General features: G+C 39.2%; 1 protein-coding gene across 1 annotated transcript in view; it reads left to right on the top strand.

The window, feature by feature from the left end:
• Positions 1 to 21,230, top strand: part of LOC122787905 (ADAMTS-like protein 5) — a 280,019-nt gene that overhangs the window by 181,390 nt on the left and 77,399 nt on the right. Inside the window, exon 6 of the mRNA XM_044054829.1 lies at positions 8,257 to 8,420. Coding sequence (XP_043910764.1) covers positions 8,257 to 8,420 — 164 coding nt within the window. The remainder of the gene's footprint in view (positions 1 to 8,256; positions 8,421 to 21,230) is intronic.

Here is a 21,230-nt window from a genome sequence, read left to right as displayed (position 1 = left end):
GTGCCACCTGACCTTAGTTCCCAGTGCCTCTGTCCAGTAGAGCCACTGGAGTGATCCCCGGGGTGAATTTTCTATTTCTCATCCACTCATCAAGATTCTGTTGAAGAGGGCTAGTGAGGTGCTCTGTTTGACATGTTCCATAGCATAGGCAGTCGCTGGGTTATGAACCTGTCCCTCCAGCTTGTTCTGTTGATTGTGATAATGAGGTTGAGGTCTCTGGAGGGTGTGGTGCGGGGGATTGGGATTTCTTTAGATGTAGCATTTCTAACAGAGCTGGGTCGGACATGGATTTGTAAGTCAAGCAGAGATGCCTCTAAGTAGGCGATATGAGACAGAGAATAGTTGGGGGTTTTTTTTAGTCTGTCCCTATAGGACAAGTATTTAAAGCCTAGGATCCTCTTTGTAAGGTACTTTTACAGCCTCTCCAGCTGTTGCAGGTGTTCATAGGTTCATAGGTTCATACTAGGCTATCTGCCCAAGGGCATTTATAAGCCTAGCCCATAGTTATTTGGCTTTCGCCACCCCTTTAGTTTGAATAAAACTATGCCTATTATTTTGCTGTGCCTCTGTCAAGCAGTGACACTGAAGTAATCCCTGGGGTATATCTGCGATCTCCCATCCATTGGTCAAGATTCCTCTTGAACAAGGCCAGCGAGGTGCTCTGCCTCACATGTACCGGGATTTTGTTCCACAGCATAGGGAGTCTCTGGGTGATGAATCTGTCCCTCCAGCATGTTCTATTAATAACCGTGTCAAGGTTTAAGTCTCCCGCCTTGTGGTTCTGAGGGATCTAGATTTTTGAGGTGAAGCATATTCATCAAATCAGGGTTTGACATGGCCTTATATGTCAGGCACAGGCCACCTCTGAGCAAGCGGTATGAGACTGAATAGAGCTGGAGTTCTTTCAGTCGGGCAGCATAAGACATATTTTGAGACCCTTTATCCTTTTGGTGAGGAACTTTGGGGCCTTTCCAGCTGCTGCAGGTGTCTGGTCAGATACATTCCGAATGGGGCATTGTACTCAATCATAGGTCTAATGAGTGATGAGTACAGGGCGATGACCTCCCTTGATCTAGATGTGAATCCCTTCATGATCAGGTGGGCAATGTAGAAGGTTTTCCTAACTACTTTAGCAACATGAGTGTCAAACGAAGGCTACTGTCAACCTGGGTCCCCAGATCCCTGATGACTTCTTCTGTGCTCAGTGGATTGCCACCTATATGGTAGCTAGTAACCTTGTTTTTCCCGAAGGGTATGACTATGCATTTCTTGGCATTTAACTTTAGGCCATGGCTCTGGCACCAGTTATCCATTTCTGTGAGGCCCTTCTGAAGGATATCTGTGTCAGATGTGTTTTCGACTATGGCCCAGTTTGCAGTCATCTGCAAACTTTGTCAGCCATAACCCTCCTGTGTTTGCTTGTACTTCAGAAAAGTAGATGCCGAACAAGAGTGGACCCAGGACTGAGCCCTGTGGGACACCACTTGTGACAGGCTTTGAGTCTGACATGGCTCCAGCAACTCTGACCCTGTGGGTTCTGTCACATAGCCAGTTTGCAACCCATCTTGTGATGTATGGGTTTACATTCAAGCTGATGAGTTTTTGATGATACCTGAGTGGGGTATTGTGTCAAGGCCTTTGCCAGGTCAAGGTAGGCTGTATGGACTGCCTTTCCTCATCAATGGCCTTGGTGACTGTCTCGAAAAAGTCAACCAAGTTTAAAAGGCATGATCTGCCTTTGACAAAGCCAAACTGGGTTGGATCCAAAGTCTGCAAGTTCCCTATGTCTTTATTTATGAGTTCCATTATGATCCTCTCCATGGCTTTGCAGATAAGGCTTGTCAAGCTAATGGGATGGTAATTTCCAGGGTCGGTGGAGGCACCGCCTTGTGAAGTGGGACCACAGTCGCCGCCACTCCTTGGGCACGTATCCTGAGGTGAGGCTAAGATTAAACAGCTGTCCTAACTGGGTTTAATTCCTCATTGAGTTCATGGAGCACACAGCCGGGGACACCATCCGTCCCATGGATGCTGTGTTTTTGCTTTGGAGAGAGCAGTTCTCACCTGGGCGTTGGAGATGTTTGGGGCTACAATCCTCTGGTATAGATATCTCTCCTTTTGGGGGGGAGGGGGGGGAGAAGTTTGCACTGAACCTGTCAGCCAGTATGTTGGCAATGTGTGTAGGTTCAGTAATCTTCACATCATTTTGAACTAATTCTGAGCATATCTGGGAGTTTCCTCCTAGGTCTCTAACATAGCTAAAGAAGGCCTTATGATTGTCTTTTGAATCCTTGGCGATTTTTCTCTCAAAATTTGCCTTGGATGATTTTATGAGAGCTCTTAGTTTTTACTTATAATGATCAAAGGTGTCTTACCTTTCAAGGATTTTGCTCTATCTTGTAGTAGCTTCCTCCTTTTGTTGTAGAGCTTGTTTATGGCTGGGGTCCACCAGACTGGACGCTTGCCTTTGGTACAAAGAGTCTTAGTTTTGTTTGGGATTGCCTGATCCATGCAGTCCTGTAGGTGCTGGTAGAAGGCATTTGTAAGTGATTCAGCGGTTTGAGTAATGTTTACCACTGGCTCAGGGGCCTTAAAGGAGACCACACTAGTTTTTAGAAGTGTGAAGTCGGCTTTTGAGAAGTTTTTCACTGTGGTCTTTTTTGTTTCAGGTGGGGCGGGATGAGGACCTCCAGCGAGATTAGTTTATGATCTGATCTCACCAGTGAGGGGTATACTTCCGGTGTTGAACATTGTAATCCCATGTTCGTGATGATGAGATCAAGTATGTTTTCTCCTCTTGTGGGGATGGTGACTAGTTGTTCCATGGCATTTGAGTTTATGAACTCCAGGAACCTTTGGGCTAGAGTGTTTGGGCTTGAGTAGTGTTCCCAGTCTATATTAGGGTAGTTGAAGTCACCTAGTATGATGGTGTTTGGAGATACATTTATCCCTCCATTGTTTTCAGGAAGGCCATGTGAGGTTCCTGAGTTTGAGAGGGTGGCCTGTAACATGCTACAAATTGCAGAGCAGTCTTGCCTATGGTTAATTGCACCTGGATGGTCTCCGATGCATCGGCGCTGCCACCAACCTTGAGGTGTGTGTGTCCTTTATGAATATGGACACCTCCTTTCTTGGTGTTGTCCGGATTTTGGGGCTGGAACGCATGATATGAGGTGAAACCTGCTAGTGCTGGAGTGCTCTCAGGAGCCTTGAACCAGGTTTCTGTCACAGCACAGACATTGATGTTCTCCATACTGAGAAGGGCCTCGGTCGTGCATCTTGAGATTGAGACTTCTGGCATTGAGCAGCATTACCCTTAGTTTTTACTTTTTGTGTTCTAGGGTGGTAGGTTTAGAATTTGAGCCTTGCCTAAAAAGGCACTATGGGGTGGCAAGAGCCTTTGCCAATATCCGAAGCCTAGGGTGACAGGTGCAAGCCCTCATGGGCAGCGTGGCTTGTCCAGCATGTCATCCCAGGCAGACAGACATTGATCCTTTGAATGACACCAGAATTTAAGCCAATTATTAAAGCTGATCATCTTATCATTGTATTGTGGCATCATTCTAGGTGAAGGTAGGATACTGCTCAAGGTCAGGGTCATACCTGCCTGGGCTACATAATCAGAGAGCTCCTCAATGTCTCTTTTCATGTAGTCCAAGGAGGTACGCCTCAGGTCGCTGACACCAGCGTGGACAATGACTGAGTCGTACTTGTACCTGCTGTTGAGAGACCTGAGTGCTTGTGTTATGTGGCGGATTCTAGCGCCCGACAGGCAGCTTACTGTGACCTTCTCCTTACTCAGTCTGGTGAGTGGGACGACAGTGTGTCTGACTATGGAGTCACCTATGACAAGTATGTTTGGTGTTGTATTTGGCCTTAAGGGCAGTGACTGCTTTGTACACTGATTTTGTTGTTTATGTGTTGTTTGTGTGGTGTATTGAGTTTGCAGTTGCTTGGGTGTCTGCTTTGGAGGCCTCTGCTGTTTAGGTAAATTTTACTCAGAGCCTCCGAGTATGTCTTAGTGTGTTTATGTGTTTGATTCAGTGGTGTGGTTGAGTTATGTGAGACTGGTATTGTGGTGTGTGTAGTTGCCTTCTCCTCCTGCCTGGTCTTGCCAGTCCTGAGTTGAGAGAGCTCAGCCTCCAGTCTGGCTAAATAGCTGCATCTCTCACAAGTGATAGTGTTACATGGGAGGAGGAGATGGTTGTCCGTGTACATGAGGCAATTGTAACATTGTCTCAGAATTCCCAGATTCACCAAATGGGCAGGAGAGGACGCCAGCATCTGACCCTTCGACATGCTAGAAAGAATTATGAGTTGGTATGAGACAGAAAAGTAATGGGCTTAGCAGGGAGAGATTTGTATAATATAGGAGTGCTTGACCTGCAAAGAGAGTGCTTATAAGACAAGGGATATGCTTATAAGACAAGTGCTGAGCGTTTTGAGAACAATAAGCTATTTGGAACAAGTGCTGCACTTTTTAGTGTAGGTGTAAACTGTTTAGGTTCCTAACAGAGCAGTTCTAAGGGAAAAATTGAACAGACTTTCTGGAGCCAGAAAGAGTTTAACCTTGTTTAACCGGCGCTGCCCGATGCTGCTCTAGTGGCAACTCCAAGGCTAAAGCACGTTAAAGCGTGCTTGATAGCAGGGGCTGGAAAGAAGCAGGAATAGACCCAAAAGGGAAAATAAAACTACAGTTTCAAGTCAGTAACCACCTCACGGGGCAGGGAAGCTGCTCAATGTTAGTCACTGCCACTGATGAACACAGAGACCCTCTCTCAGCCCAAGCAAAATGGCCTCACAGAAACTTTCAAACAGTTCAGGAACAGCAAGCCTGTAACTGAACTTTTTAACTCTCAGAAAAGTGGGAAAAAGCAAGATTTTTTTGTTTTGTTTTTACAGAGATAGCAGAGGTTCACAAGTAATATCAAGTTATAACAGTGCAGTAAATGACCCCACACAAGAGTGCTAGGTCAAGGACAGAAAATATGCAAGTTTTAAGAAAAACGATTTAAAATTAAGTGCAAACAGGAAATTCAGCAAACAGCTTTTGGTTGTGCTCTAAATACAGCTACTAATACAGAAATCAAGTTTAACAAGCCAGAAAATGCTCAAGCTAGGCAGATATGCAGAAAAACTTAGCAAATAAACAGAGAAAAAATACTTAAAATCTCAAAAGTGGCTCCCTTCTTCAGCTTTTTCCTCTTGGAGGGTGCTTCACCAACAGCCAACAAGCCTGAAAAGACGCTCAAACCACGAGGCAACTAGGTTTTAAGAGAGGAAGATGAAGGAGTTATGGAAATGACCCCTAGTGGCCAATAAAACTACAGTTTCAAGTCAGTAACCACCTCTACTGGGGGCAGGGAAGCTGCTCAATGTTAGTCACTGCCACTGATGAACACAGAGACCCTCCTTCAGCCCAAGCAAAAATGGCCTCACAGAAACTTTCAAACAGTTCAGGAACAGCAAGCCTGTAACTGAACTTTACTGTTTAGTGAGGTACATGCCAAATGGGGCATTGTACTCAATGATTGACTTAATGAGGGAAGAGTAATGGGAGACAATGACCTCTTCCTTCCTGGATGCAAATCCCTTAGTAATGAGATGTGCCACATAGAAGGACTTTCTGACCACAGTGGCAATATGGTGGTCAAAAGAGAGGTTGCTGTCAACCTGTGTTCCCAGATCTCTTATAACTCCTTCTGTGTTCAGTGGACTACCATCAATATGGTAATTCATGGGAACCAGGTTTTTCCCAAAGGGAATAATGACACATTTTTTGGCATTGAGCTTAAGCCCATGATTCTGACACCAGTCGGTCTCAGTGAGGCCTTTCTGTAGCATGTCACCATCACTTGGGGAGTTGATTATAGCTCCCAACTTGCAATCGTCTGCAAGCTTTGTCAGCCAGAGTCCCTTCATGTTGGCCTGGACTTCGGAGAAGTAGATACCAAACAGGAGAGGACCCAGGACCAACCCTGTGGGACTCCACTTGTGACAGGTCAGCAGTCTGTCTCGGAGTCAGCTACTTTCACACTGTGGGTTCTATCTGTGAGCCAGTTTGCAACCTACCCAGTGATATAGGGGTTGATGAGTAGCTTAATGAGCTTTTCTATGATTCCTGAGTGGGGAATGGTATCAAAGGCCTTGGCCAGATCAAGGTAGGCTGTATGAACCACCTTGCCTTCATCCACAGCTCTGGTGACTGACTCAAAGAAGTCGACCAGGGTGAGCAGGCATGATCTACCCTTTATTTATTTATTTATTTATTTATTTATTTATTTATTTATTTGCATTTGTTTACCAGGAAAGTCCACTGGGCTGATGTGAACCCATTTTCAGTGGAGGCCTGGGGAGAAAAGCTCCAACATAATTGCATATAATGTACATACAACAAAAAGTATTACAAATTTCTTTTTTTAGAAATTACAGAGAAATTGCAGTAAAGTATTACAAAAATTTAGAAATTACTGAAAATTACAATACATGTACATGCAATCAAGTATACAATATATGTACATTCAGGCGCAAAGAAAGAAAACATTTGCAGTTACAGTTAATGTAATATTTCATTGGATGACAACTGTTGGATTATGTTGAGGTATGGGTGAGAGAATAGTAATATTTACATTCATGAAATAAGATTCCCAGAGTTAGTTTAGCATATTAGTGGAAGATAAGGTAATAACAGGCATTTATAGGATAGTATATTAATGTACAGCAGTGAGTGTGATAGAGGAATAAGATGAAGTATTAGTGTAAGGATAATATATTAATGTGTAGCAGTTTGTGTGATAGAGGAATAAGAGGGAGTACTAAAGTGTAAGTACTAGTGTAAGGATAGTATATTAATGTGCAGCAACGAGTGTGAAAGAGGAATAAGAGGGAGTATTGGTGTAAGTACAAGTGTAAGGATAGTATATTAATGTGTAGCAGTTTGTGTGATAGAGGAATAAGAGGGAGTACTAGTGTAAGTACTAGCGTAAGGATAGTATATTAATGTGCAGCAGTGAAGTGAGTGTGATGGAGGAAAAAGAGGGAGTATTAGTGTAACTACAGTAGAGTGTAAAAGCTAGGGAGGTATAGTTATTTAGTTGGATGTAAATCTAGCTTCTTTTATAATGTACATGTGGGTGGATGAAGTTAAGTGTAGGTTAATAATTTTGTAGAGGAGTTCAGGTTATAGAAGGTTGAGAGGTATGCTAAGGCTGCTGCGGCAGTGATCATTCAATCATCTATTGTTATGGTTAATTTCAACGTGCGCAGCTGCACTTTCTTCACATTTAGCAGCTTTGCAGTTCTTTATTATTTCAGAACTATAACATATTTTTTCCAGACAGCATTCTGAAACTGTATATTAATATCACAGTACAGAACTGAGTCCTTTGCATATGTCAGAATTCTATACTATATTCCCCATTCATAGTCAAAAATATGTGTCACTGTTGCTGTTCCAGGTTTAGGCACTGGTCTGTCAAATGTAGATATTTTTTAAGCTCAATGCTGAAAATAATGTTTCATTCAATAAACTGCTTTGAAGGAAAAAGCTTTTAAGTTGTTTTTATGCAGGGGAGGAGCTCCTCTCATTTACTCAACCTTTCTAATAAATTTAACTAACTCTTAAATTTGATGCATAATGAATAAAAGTTATAATTGGTATCTTGTATGTAGAGTATTGCAGCTTTCTGCAAAGCCGCTATGAAAGTATCCACTGATTTTGTCTCTCACTAGTCATTCCAAACCTCATATTTTACTTGCTCAAATATTAGAAACATGTAATTAAGGGTTCAGTATGAATAACTGAGTCTAATTTAATTGGCATGCAAGCATTTGGCCCCAAAACTTCTACAATTATAAGAGGTCAGAGCAGTGACACTGTCAAAGTCACAAAATACACTTTTTGAAGGGGGCAGGCTCCCTTTGCCCAGACTATGTATATTTACCATCTACAAGATTGACAGTGCACAGACATAGAAAAGAAGGAGAAAAAGAGGAAAATGCAACACGTATTTCTCACTCTTCTCCAAGTCTAGCCATTTTGATAGGATGCCAGAGATCTTTTAGGCTCAACTTTCTTAACAGCTGTCACCTACCTAGGACAATCATTTAAATAAGATGATGGTATACAGAAAGTGACAAGACTGCAGTATATTTATCAGGTACTGTGCATATAGCAAGAATTATAAACTGAAAGTAGTGTTATTTTTGATGTTAGATCCACAATGGTTTATGCTCCTCCTCTGTGTCTTCTTTCAGCTATGATGGATAGTGAACAGAATTTTTTGATCAATGGGAACTGGGCCATTGACTGGCCAGGGGAATATGAGGCAGCAGGCACAATGATCCATTACAGGAGGTCAGCTGACAGTCACGAAACATTGGAAGTCACTGGTCCAACTCTCCAGGATCTGTACCTCATGGTAATTAGTTTGTACTTTTTCATAGACACATGCTATCATATTTCTCTTTCTTTTCCTTATAAACTTACAGTTTTCCTTCATTAAAATAAAGTAAAATATTGAGAACATGCTGCTGCCATATAATGACATGATACAGAAATGGAGGTTTGTATCTAGGAACACTAAAAAGAATATACCCAGGTTGTTTGCTCACACTTTAACTTAATTACATAGAGGAAAGCATCACAGTAAAGACTTTTATTTGACTGTTAATAGTAAAGGTTGTTATGTTTGCAGTGCTGATGGTTGTGTGAAATGTCTATGCAATGTGTACCTTAAAAGTTGCATTTCCCATGCTAAGAGTAGCTTTTTCTTATGTTACAAATCTTGTGAGTGACTTCTTATAGCTGCAATTCGGTCTTTGTAATTTCCTGTGCCTTCCTTCACCAAATTTTCTTCAGAAAAAGAAACAGTGTATATAAACAAAGCAAGCCATTATTCCTTACACTGAAACTAGCATATTGGCCTCACAGACTTCTTAGATTGAAAGAGATAAAAACAATGAACAAATTACATAGTGAAAAAGTCAGGCTATCAATAAATTCCTCACTGGATGTAAAACAGGAAACTAAATAGTAACTTCAGCACTTTAGCATTGTGATAATTGCCAGGCCTGAATTCACAGCTTTGTGATAATTGCAAACCTGCTTTCTTGTGGCTTACTCGAGTCTGAGTTTGTTTGTGTTTGTTTGTTTGTGTCTTTCGGCTTTTCCCGGTTAGGGGTCGCCACATCTGAACTCTGGTCCGCTAATGATTGGTAGTGGATTTTTACGTACAGGCGTACCAGCTCTGATGCACAACCTTCAACAAAGGCACGCCCCATTCACGTATGCCTCCACACAGAAGACGCTCTAGCTGAGAATCGAACGGGACAACGTCTTGCTATGAGGCGACAAAGTTACCACAGCACCACCACCGCAGTTACTTACTTTTTAAACCTCACAATGGCAGAAAATGTGTACAAAAGCAAGATGTAAAGAAAAAGTACATTTCTAGCTTTTAGGAATTCTCTAATATATCTCACAAAAAATGTTTAATTCCCAACTAATTATTAATGCCTTAAGGTTGTAGAGTGTTGAATTTAAAGATGTATCCTGTTTTTTTTTTTTTTTTTTTTTAAACAGAGGGCATGTTTAAAATCTGTGACAAGGTAAACATGACTCATTCTAAATAAAACAAAGCATGGGCATGCGTTTGTTGAAGGTTGGGTGTCGGGCAGGCAACTCGGCACCATAAAAATCTACTGCCAATCATTAGCGGACCGGAGTTCCGCTGTGGCAACCCCTAACCTGGAAAAGCCGAAAAGACAAATAACTTTGGCACCCGCATCTCCACTGTAATTCATACTGAAATATTTGGGAAAAGGCTCACAGGTATGAGCCATTTGTAATGTGTCACAAAGAACAAGCACATAACACTTCTTCAGTGTGGTCACCAGATTACAAGACCTGTTTTTTTTTTTTTTTTTTTATCTTTAAACAGAATTAGCCAAGCAATTTCTTTAAGCTACTGACAAATACATGATCCCTCATAAGTGGGATAAGTATAAATACAATAGCAGTGTACACATGTTCTTTAAAATCCACTCTTCTCAGACATTTTTGTCCACTAATACAGTAGAACTGTGAATCGTATGTATAAATATGTGCTGTGTAACCTGGACATGGCTCCAAATCAGAAGCATGATTTTCCATATCACAGCCATACATGGCAGAGTGCACTAGCTATCTCTAAGGCTTGGAGAGTTCCTCTAATTTATATTAGGCATGGTGTAGGGTTACCAGACATCCGGCAAAAGGAAGACATGTCCTCCTTTTCAGTGTTGTGCCCTCTATCCGGCAGGCATTGCCTAAAAAGGCAAACATGTCTAGCTTTCTTCAATCCCACAGGTACATCACATCAGTGGCGGCTCGTGGCACAAGACTGCCTGGCTGCAGCCCCCTCAGCTTTCTGTGCACACACAAAAAAAAAATAAAACACTTTAATTCTTTAATTTACACAGTAGTAGCAGTTCAAACTGCTACTAAAGTAAAGTAATGCGTTTCTATGCGGAACTCGGGGCAGCACGCATGTGCACTGAAGTTCTGCTTCAATAGTAATAAAAAAAAAAATCTTTTTTTTTCTCCGGGCTGTTTTAAAAACAGTCCGGATTGACAAGATCCAAGGTATCTATGCAGATGTCCAGAAGTCATTGTGCTGATTAGTCCTGTTACTCTCACATTTTTTCCCACTCTTTAGTTGCGAGGGAGAGAGCGAGAGAGTGGAGAAATGTGTCAACCATCATATTAGTGCTCAAGGTAAGTACTTTTTTTTTCCTGGCAGGGCCAACCAGATACTTAATTTTTGTCCTGGGAGGGTCAACCGGATACTAATAGTATGTGTGTTTTAAGGGCTATTGATGACTTTTAGGCAATGTGTTTTGAGGACTATTGATTTTCTTTTTTTAATACACTGGCAGGGTCAAGCAGATTCCTGTGGTCTATGTGTTTTTTGGGGCTGTTGATGACTTTCTTTCATACCTCTCAACATTTTAGAGAAGGAAATTGGGACAAAGCCATAAATAATGGAGGGACAAAGGCACAAAAGTAGTGCATTAACATCAATTTTCTGAAGGTTATGAAATCTGAAACTCAAATGTCTGACATTATTTTCTGACTTTAATCTTTAATGATATGCCAGAAAACCACAATTTTATGAGAAACAGACCTAAAATATGAGGCAAAAATCTGTACAGTTGAGAGGTATGCTTTCTTTTTTGAATATATCCTGGCAGGGTTAACCAGATATAGGGAGGCAATGTGTTTTGGGGACTGTTGATGATTTTCTTTTTTTTAACATAATACACTGGCATGGTCAGCCAGATGCTAGTGGTTGGTGTATTTTGGCGGCTGTTTATGACTTTCTTTCTTTCTTTTTTTTTAATGTAATATCCTGGCAGGTGTCAAAGAGATACTAGCTATGCAGTGTGTTCAAGGGAGCTGTTTGTAGATGACGTGTTTTTTTTCAACTTAATATCTTTTTGCAGGGTTAGTCAAGATACATTAGAATGGTTTGTCAAAGTTTTGTTGTTGAAACAAACTCTACACTTGCATGAGTAAAGTGTGTATAGGTGAACTGAAGTAAGATCATATGCAAGTTCCTGGCTATGTGATGTGGAAGAAGTACAGTAATGTAACTGGTCTTTTATTTTCATTAGTTTAAACCTTGTAGGCTCAAAGTAGATTCTCTGGGTAGGTATTTGGGATGGGGGCAATGCCTACGTGCGAATGGAATGACTGCAGTTCTGGCTTGCTTTGCAAGAGTAATGTGCATTTGTGTAAAGTAAGATCGAACACAAGCTCTGAACTCTGAGTATTGTTTATTGTCAAAAAAAAAAAAAGAATACCTTGATGACAGTGTAGTCAGAAGGGGTGAGTACAAGCTCTGACCTTTGGCTAATGTATATGTGAAAGCAATGCAGTAATGGAAATGTCCTTTTTTTTTTGCATTCTATGTTGACTACCTGAGAGAGATGCTACACCAAAGGGTGGCTACCACAGGTGTGAATCAAGTAAATACTATGCATTGTTGAAATGCAAGGTTTATACTACATACTGCAAGGCATATTTTACCTGGGCTAAGCATCCTGACCCTGGCTGGCTTTTATGTAAAGGTGTTCTTTAAATGTACTTTATACTATATCTGTGTCCCACCTCTCTGTTTAACCGTAGCCTACCGTAGCATGTGATGTAAATAATCTCAGTTTCTATTTGTAGCAAATCTGCCAGAGTTTGTGTTGCAAAGAATTGCTTGTAAATATTTGCTTTTCATTTCATGTAAATTTCAGCATTGCTGCTGACAGGTTTCTGCTCGTTTTATACTACTGAAGTTGTATCTGTGTTGTACTGCTGTAGTTGTTCATATTAAAGTCTGCAGTTAGATTCTCATTGTTTTCTAACTACTCTTCCACTCATTTAAATTGTTTTTAGTCTTCCTTTACATAAATTCTTTTTATTTTATTTTTTTTTTAATGTAGTACAGCACAGTTTTATTGATTTTTAAAACAATCGTTTAAACAACAAAATAGTAAACTATATACAAAATTTTAAATAAAGAAAAAAAGGAAGAGAAACAAAGGGAACAAGCAATATAAAATGTAAAGTAGGGTACAATGTTCATTCATTCATACTTTCAATATGATTAATTAGTTGATGATGTATCCGAATTCAGTGACTGAATAAGAGATAAAACTTTTGTCCAAAGATTACCAGTCCATTTTCTTGGGTATATTCTTGATTCTTTAACTTTTATTTCCATTGACGCTACTTCAACCAAAGGGATCATGAAATCTTGTAAGGTTGGAATGGAGGAAGATTTCTATCTTCTTGTAATACATTTTTTGGCTACTGCTAAAATTGTCCAAAGAAGACATTTATTTTTGTTATTCAATACAATGGATTCATTTACATTCAGAAAAAATTAAAGGTTTTGATAATATAAAAGAATCAGTGAAGATGGCTCGGAGAGAATTTTCAATATCATTCCAAAATTTCTTAATGTGAGAACAATCATAAAAAATGTGAGACCAATCTGCCTTACACTCTAGAGAGCATCTCCAACATATCACCTGTCCAGAAGAGTTAAATTTTTCAATTTTATTAGGGGTGTAAAACCTTCTATGTAGAAATTTCCAGGAGAAAATCTTCCATACTTGTAGATTAGAAGTTAATTTAAGAGAGTATAAAATATTTGATTTATTCATAGAAGACAAGGACAATGTACAATCTCTAGTAACAAAATCCCAAATTTTCTAGGAGTAGTTTTATAAGTAATAACAATTTTATAGATTTTTGAAATTAAATTTTACATAAATTCTATTAAAAACATAATTTCAAATCCTGCTATTTATTATTGTACAACTTAATCTTTAAGAGCCCAGGTCATCATGTCAGACATTTTAAGACTAAAAATTAGAAAAGTTCCTCTTAACGAAGTATACTTGAGATGTGTTATTCTGCAAGCCTTCTAGCTAAAGATTTTAGCAGTTGTTTCACATGTTGTGTTTTGCTCCATATTTTGAGATGCAATGAAGCATAGCTCCACGTTTGGAAAAATGGGGGTTGGCAGCTATGAATGATCTCACTGAGCATAGTTTATAAAGTCGTACTACAGTATAAATTATTGTATGCATTTGTGGAAGATTTTATTAATGCAACTAATATAAAATGTTATAATGCACCTTACAGTCTCCATAAAATAAATAATTTTGAGCACTATAGTAAGATATATTCATAAATAAATAGATAAGATATGTGGTTCATGATGTTGTGAGCTAGAGCACAAAAGGAAGCACATCCTTTCTAGAAGGAAGCTTGAATAAACCCCATAATGAAAGTTTCACATGTTGTGTTTTGCTCCATATTTTGAGATGCAGTGAAGCATAGCTCCACGTTTGGGGGGGTTGGCAGCTATGAATGATCTCACTGAGCATAGTTTATAAAGTCGTACTACAGTGTAAATTATTGTATGCATTTGTGGAAGATTTTATTAATGCAACTAACACAGCCATAGTGTTGCTTAAAAAGCATTCTGACAGGTGTCAGATCATTATGGAAGGGGTGTGGGTTATGATGAGATTTACTTAACCATGCAAAGGTTTGGTCAGGACTATGTAGCCCAAATAACCAGGTGTAATGGCCAGATGTGGGCAGAACTCACCATAACCTTTGCCATGGACCATTGTTTAATTTTTAAACTTTTTCTACAGTATTAGTAGTTTATCAACTAGAATTGGAAGATAGAGTAAGTATAATTTATATATAAGCTCTAATTTATATTGTTTAAAGCTTTTTGTTATAATTTATTTATTAGCATTTGTTTGTCAGGATATTGACCACAGTTTTCAACCTCTTACTCACAAGAAATCTGACTAAAGCCTTATAAACATACACCAAACAGCATGGGTTTGATTGGCTGGGAGAAAATATGGCATTAAATCTCCTTCAGTGAGCAGTTTCCAGGGAGGGTCAGAGACTCTGTAACATTATATACTTCTTTAACAGTCCTGTTGTATCTTTTTATTAGTCTTTTATCTAAAAATGTCATCCAGCAGTAACACTAACAAGTGGAAATGCAAATTCTCGGACCATATGTAAATGAAGTATCCATGGTTTGGTGAAGGATGCACCGAAAATAAAGCAAAGTGTTTGGTTTGTGATTCTTACATGTCCGTTGCAAACAAGGGTACCACTGATTTAGAACAACATGTTACTAGTGAAAAACACAGAAACATGGTAAAGATGTCTGCTTCATCTGAAAAAAATCACGTCATTTTTTTGAACCGAAACATTTGGCAGAATCTTTGAAGACACGTGCTGCCGAAGCAACATTAGCGTTTCACACTGTTGCTCATTATCAGTCATATAAATCTATGGATTGTACTGCTGGTCTAATGCGTAGGCTGTTTGGTGACTCTGAAACTGCTAAAAATATTATATGTGCCAGGACAAAAATTGTCATTGGTCCTCACATTGTTATGGAAGTAGTAAAGTCATTAAATGGCATTAACTGCTTTGAAATTGCAACAGATGCCAGTAACCATGGTTTAGAGAAATTATTCCCAATAATCATTCAGTATTTTAATTGGAAAGCTGGTGGAACTCAGACTAGATTACTTGTACTGGACAGTATGCCAAATGAAGCATCTGAAATGGTATGTAATTACCTGCTGGAAACCCTTGAGAAATACAGTCTGTCATCAAAATGCAATCGTGAACTTTGGGGGCATCAACAGGAAAGAAGGTAAGAATGTATTTTTCACAGTTGAAAATGAGCCTTAAGAAGCCATTGGTGGGCCTTGGATGTCCAGCCCATGTTCTTCACAACTGTATTAGACATGGTGAAAATTTAATGGCAGTTGATGTTGAAGCAATTGTGCTGAAGTTGTTCAACAATTTTTCTGTGTATACTATTCGCACGGAGGCTCTTAAAGATTTCTATGAATTTGTTAACTATCAGCAGTTGCTATACCACAGTAAAACCAGATGGCTCAGCCTATTTCCAGCAACTGAGAGGCTGTTGCAGTTATTCCCTGCGCTGGAAGCATACTTTCAGAGCATAAGTCATCCACCGATGTGATATAGAATTTTTTCAAGAACAGTTTTTCAGAAATATATTTATGGTTTTTGCATTCGCTGATGCCAGTATTTCAGGCAAAAATTGCAGCTATTGAAAGGGAAGAAACATCGGCATTGGAGGTTTGTAGCATCCTACAGTTGACAAAGCAAACTCTGCTAAGCAGACAGAATGAAACTTTTATCTCCCTGAAAGTGAGAGAACTTCTGAAAAAACTGCGTGAAGGCGGCTGAGATGAAGAATGCAAGACATTCATGACAGAGATTCAGTCCGTGTACCAAGGATGCATTGATTATTTGGAAAAGTGAATGACACCCTTTGATGAATTTCAGTGCTTTCGTAGGATGTTTTTAAACAAAGTGAAAAACAGTATGTTCGATGATCTGTTGCCAAACGTACAGTATATGAGCGAAAAGGGTATTGTTGTAGATGATGTACAGTTGTTTGACCAATACTGCAAACTGAAATCATTCGTAGGACAGAAAGATGACAAGTTTTTTGACAGTCTCCTTCATGAACAGTGGTATTTATGGTTAACCTTTACACCGTCAATCCCAATATGGGTGAAACGGCTTCCGCAAATACCAAAGTGCGAACATCTCCAACGTCAAATTCCAAATAAGCGAACGACAAAACCTTGCCCCTTTTTGACCCATGGTAGCACTGGTGTGGAGGTGTGGTGCGGCCAGAAATGTCGAAATTCGACATTTTTTCGACATTTTAAATTTTTCGTGGTTTTGGTTCAATTAACTGAGTCGATTAAGTGGCCGGTCGATGATGTGTGATCGACGATATAAAGATAAACCAGCATTCATACTTCCAAAGTTGTGCAAATGAAGCCACTTATTCAGAACTGCTTAAAATCTGCAAATTTTTCTTTTGCATTCCTGGGCACAATACCAACGTTGAAAGAGCATTTTACTTGATCAACGCACAGTGGACAAAAGAAAGAAATAGACTGCCTGTTGACTGTCAGAGGAATTCTTTTTACAAAGTACAATTTTAAGACTGTTTCTTGTCTGGAGTTCCATGCCTATGTTGCTGAGAATGATGAACTGCTGCGAAAAGTCGCCTCATCTGAGAAATATGAAAATACATAGTTTTGCTATAACTTTTAATTTTAATGACTTATTTTGTGACCTGTCAAATTAGTTGTTTTTAAAGTTTTCATTGTAACACACAGTCCAGTTGTAGCTGTATCTGCCATGGTTACATGATGTGGTTGTCAACAAGTTCAAAAAGCATTGCAAATTCATACTGTATCCTAGACCAGGATCATTATTAGGCAGGCATGTTGTTGTAGAACAGAAGATGGTTTATTAACTGAAAGAAAGTCAGTTTTAGGTTTATGGAGTCCTTTTATTTTAATTTCTATATTTCAGGGCATGCGCAAGGAGCATTTTGGTTTAAATTAGTAAGCCAAGGATGTGAGAACCTATGGGTGCAATATACTGTGGGGATTTGCATGTGCTCTGGTATTTAAGCTGCTGTATTTATCAGCAATAAACTTCTAGCAGTACCATTACATGAAGAAGAAAGCAACATGCCTTAACTCTTGAGTATTTTAAAGATCTGAACCTGTTCAGTAGTTGATTTGTTATATTTTCCATGAAACTATTCAGTGGTGAATTGGTTATTTTCTCCATCAACCTCTTCAGTAATAAATTGGTTATTTTGTCCTTGAAGCAAACTACCAGCTTAATGTAATTACACATTGAAATGTTATTGTACAGCAGTCCAGGTTCCCCTGTGTCAGTAAAGAATTATTTGTAGCTGCAGTACACTGCCTTTCGTGAGCAGAACAGGACACATTCTCCCTTGTCCTCCTTTACTGTTTTGTCCTCCTTTATGACCTTCAGCGTCCTCCTTTGGGTTTGCAGGTATCTGGTAATTCTAGGCATGGTGTTAAGGGTTCCGGATAAAACCTCATCACCTAGAAGTATATAACAGTATTTCCTGACTATCATGGGTAAATGGGACATATCTTGTAACAAAATATTCTTCCTGTCTTTCACCGCATATCCTTTGTTGAGGGCAATGCCTTTGTTCAAACAGTTTTGCTCTGGACTTAAGTTCTGTTTTGGGGCAGGCCTCTTGCAAGAGAGTCATCTTATAACCACTGGCCAATATTCTCCCTGCTATTTTTGAATAATGTTATGGAGCTCTACATCTTCAGAGTGTAGCATCCATGCCTTTACCAAAAGATTTTTTCTGCTAAGACAAGAAGTAGTGTTTTTTGGTATTTATTTTTTTTGTCTACCATCATTTATGACATAAAAATGATCAGAGATACACATGCAAAGTTGCCTAGTGTAAGTAGGCTATGGTCCATGGTTTGTCTTCAAATACTACAGCTAAAGCAGACCCAGCCCTCCTATTGTCTGTACCCTTCCCATTTGCTAAATGTTTTCATGAGCAGTTCCTCTGCCCTGATAGGCACTTTCTAGTTTAGCAGTGCATTCAAGCACTCTACTCCCTACGTAGTGAAGTAAAACTGGAATACAGCATTTGATAAAAATGCATTTCATTGAGACTTGGATGATATGCATGCTGTGGCAAAGCTAATTCTGTGGTTATAGAGGTAAGGAAATTTTCCTCTTTCTCTCAAAGGTAACTTGCCTTATAGTTTGCATATATTGAGTAACAATGGTGTGGGGTGTGTAGCCTCCCACATGGAGCTGAAGACTTGCCACCTGTAAAAGCACTTTCTTTTTAAGTTGCTGTTTTGAGATTTTGACTGTGGAAGCATTATTGTATCTTGTGAGATGTGTTGGTGTTTGAATAATTTCTATGAATATGGTAAACATTCTTCTATATTCCTAAATGTCTCTTTTTTATTTGCTGTCTTTGGCCAGTTTTTTTCCTGTTCCTCCAGTTACTTATTGTTTAATTCCACATTACCATCTCATCCTTACTTGTAATTATCATGTGTGATACTGTCATGTCTCTGCATAACCATTCATGTGAGCACAAGGCCACCCACAACTGCTTTTTGCCTACTTTTCTCTGCTTTTCACTAACTACCCCTTTAACTTCCACTTTTCAATGACTTTCAACTCATAAACCTGCTCACGAATTCTCCCTGCAGAAACACGTCCGCCAAGGATCTATCTATTCTGGCAACTCTTTTCTTTACTGTCTACATTAACAAACTCTCTCTCTCTTTCTTGACGTACCCCATCTTCCTCCCCTGCTTTATGCTGACGACATGGCCATACTCTACTCCAGCCATTCTTTCTCTCCTCTGTTGAACTTAAATGTCAGTCTGATTTTCATGGCCTTATTCAATGGGTCAGTGATAAACAATTATTGCTTAATGCCTCTAAAACAAAAACAATGCCTTTTGATGCTAGTCAAAAGCTTACTTCTATGTCCAGTCCCTTCAAATCCTCATACATCTGAGTAACAGTCTTGAAAACACCACTACTTTCTAATGCTTTGTTTTTTAGTTAGACCCCTTCCTAAATTTCCACCTCCACTTAGACTCCACATACAGAAAAAAAACAACTCTCTCCTGTTCTGTGCTAATAGGGTCTCCCCTTTTCTTTATAGATCCTGTAGGAATACCAAAAGTAAATGTATCTTTCTGGCTCAGCTATAGTATAGTCTCCCTGGCTCAGCTATAGTATAGTCTCCCTCTGATTGTTGCAGCCTTTAAGTGAAATGCATCCACCAATCAAACCATCTCCAATGCCATATGCAGATTTATCACACTCTCCCCGAGAAATGAACACCACTGCAAAACCATTGAAAAAGCTAACTGATTACCTGTAAAACAATGTGCTGACTTTCTGCTTGGCGCTCAGCTGTTTAACATATCATGAATGAGACCCCCCCCCACCCCCTGGACTCCAGACTATTCAGAGGTATTGTCTTAATAATTCAGGCCCTCTCATCCAAATCTCCCAAACTAGGCTTCGGTGCACAAACCATGCTTTCTTAGTCTTTGGACCCAAATTGTGGAAATCTCTCCTTTCTTTTCTTAAAGACCATTTTTCTTACCCTCTTCTTCAGTCAGAACTAATAGCATATTACAAGACTCAAGGAAATGCAACTTGTCATATAATCTCTTCCTACCCTACTTCCCTGTACATAGCTTGTGTTGACTCTAATTTTCATTGTGATACTTTCAGCTTGCCAACTCTGATATTTACACTGCATATAATGACTGTATATATACTGTTTTGTCAGTCACTGTCTCCATAATGTCATGTATCTTTTGTCTTTATACAGTGAACTCTGATATTCACTTTGTATATAATACATGTGTATATTATATTTTGTCATTCACTCCGTATTTATTATCATGCATCTATTCTGCTTACCCCCAGGTTGAGAATGAAATACGTCAAATGGGATCAGTTAACAAATTCAAAATAAAATAAATAAATAAATGTACTCTATTAGAAAATAGACTGAATTCATGTCTAGAAATTGTGGTTTATGAATGATCCTATGCAGTTAACATTTACTTACCAAGCAGGTGACTGCTGTTGAAGAATCTTCTTTATACCATCTGAGGAAACCTGTCCACATTAAGGATCTCTACCAAAAGAAACACGTAGCTTTGACAACCATACCTCTCAACCTCTTAGTGTAAGAACTCTGGACAACGCTTAAAATTATGGAGGTACAAAGTCCCAAAAATAGGAACAGATTTTAAATATTGCTCTTATAAACTTAGAATGTTGCTTGAATAACAGGATTTGGGTTAGCATGCATTTTCTGAAGTATGTAAAAATAGTATGCCAATATTTATTGACTTCAGTCCTCAGTGATTTGCCAGAAAACCACAAAGTTTATGAGGAACAGACAAAAAATATGAAGCAAAAATATGGACATTCTGCAAAAATCTGAACATTTGAGAGGTATAATGGCAATATGTGCTTTGGTGTTGTCAGTCAAATGGGTTACACTGCTTAATAATACTTGTAATAACATACCTGTGACATTGCTTGTACTTTTGGTGTGCTGCAACAACACCACTGATGGACACAAAATAATCCTACCGCATAATATTTGTGCTACTCAGTCTGTGCTGGCTGCCTGTGACCTAAAAGTTAGTAATATATGGTATTAGTACCTTTAGATCCAGAAATACATAATTTAGGTCTCTCTTGCCTGACAGAATTGTCCAGCCATTTGGCTGAACCCCTCTGCAGAGCTGACTAGGGGCTTCTAGATTTTCCTACCTTGTCAACTTCAGCTGAATCTCATGGTAGGGTGTTTTAAAATGTTCGTAAACACCTCCCTGTACTATTGAAGCTTGTATCATGAACTTCTGAACTTAATTTTTATCAAATGCATCTGGATGATTCATACATCTTTTATGTATTTGCACTCGTTTCTTTGTTTGGTTTGTATGTTTTAAAATTGAAACAGTCTTAAATGTCTGACTGGTTAAATGGGTCTATGTTAAATGTTCGAACATCCAAAATGTCGAACATTACATGGTCGAGACCAAATGTTCGACATTTGGATGTTCGAACATTAAAAAAAAAAAGAAAACACAGAAAAAACAATTTAACAGTGTAGGCAGGGGGGCAAGCCCCCCTGCACCCCCCCCTACTTAAATATACCAACTCCGAGACCGCACTTCAGTGCAGAAAAGGGGAATTCTCCCTATCTGCACCGTATGGTGCTGTTGAAAGTCTGTCG

The sequence above is a fragment of the Protopterus annectens genome, chromosome 13.part0 (assembly GCF_019279795.1).
Source record: "Protopterus annectens isolate FY-2018-M chromosome 13.part0, PAN1.0, whole genome shotgun sequence".
NCBI classification, from domain to species: domain Eukaryota; kingdom Metazoa; phylum Chordata; order Ceratodontiformes; family Protopteridae; genus Protopterus; species Protopterus annectens.
The sequence above is the reverse complement of the archived record's forward strand: the minus strand, read 5'-3'. Positions and strand labels throughout refer to the sequence as shown.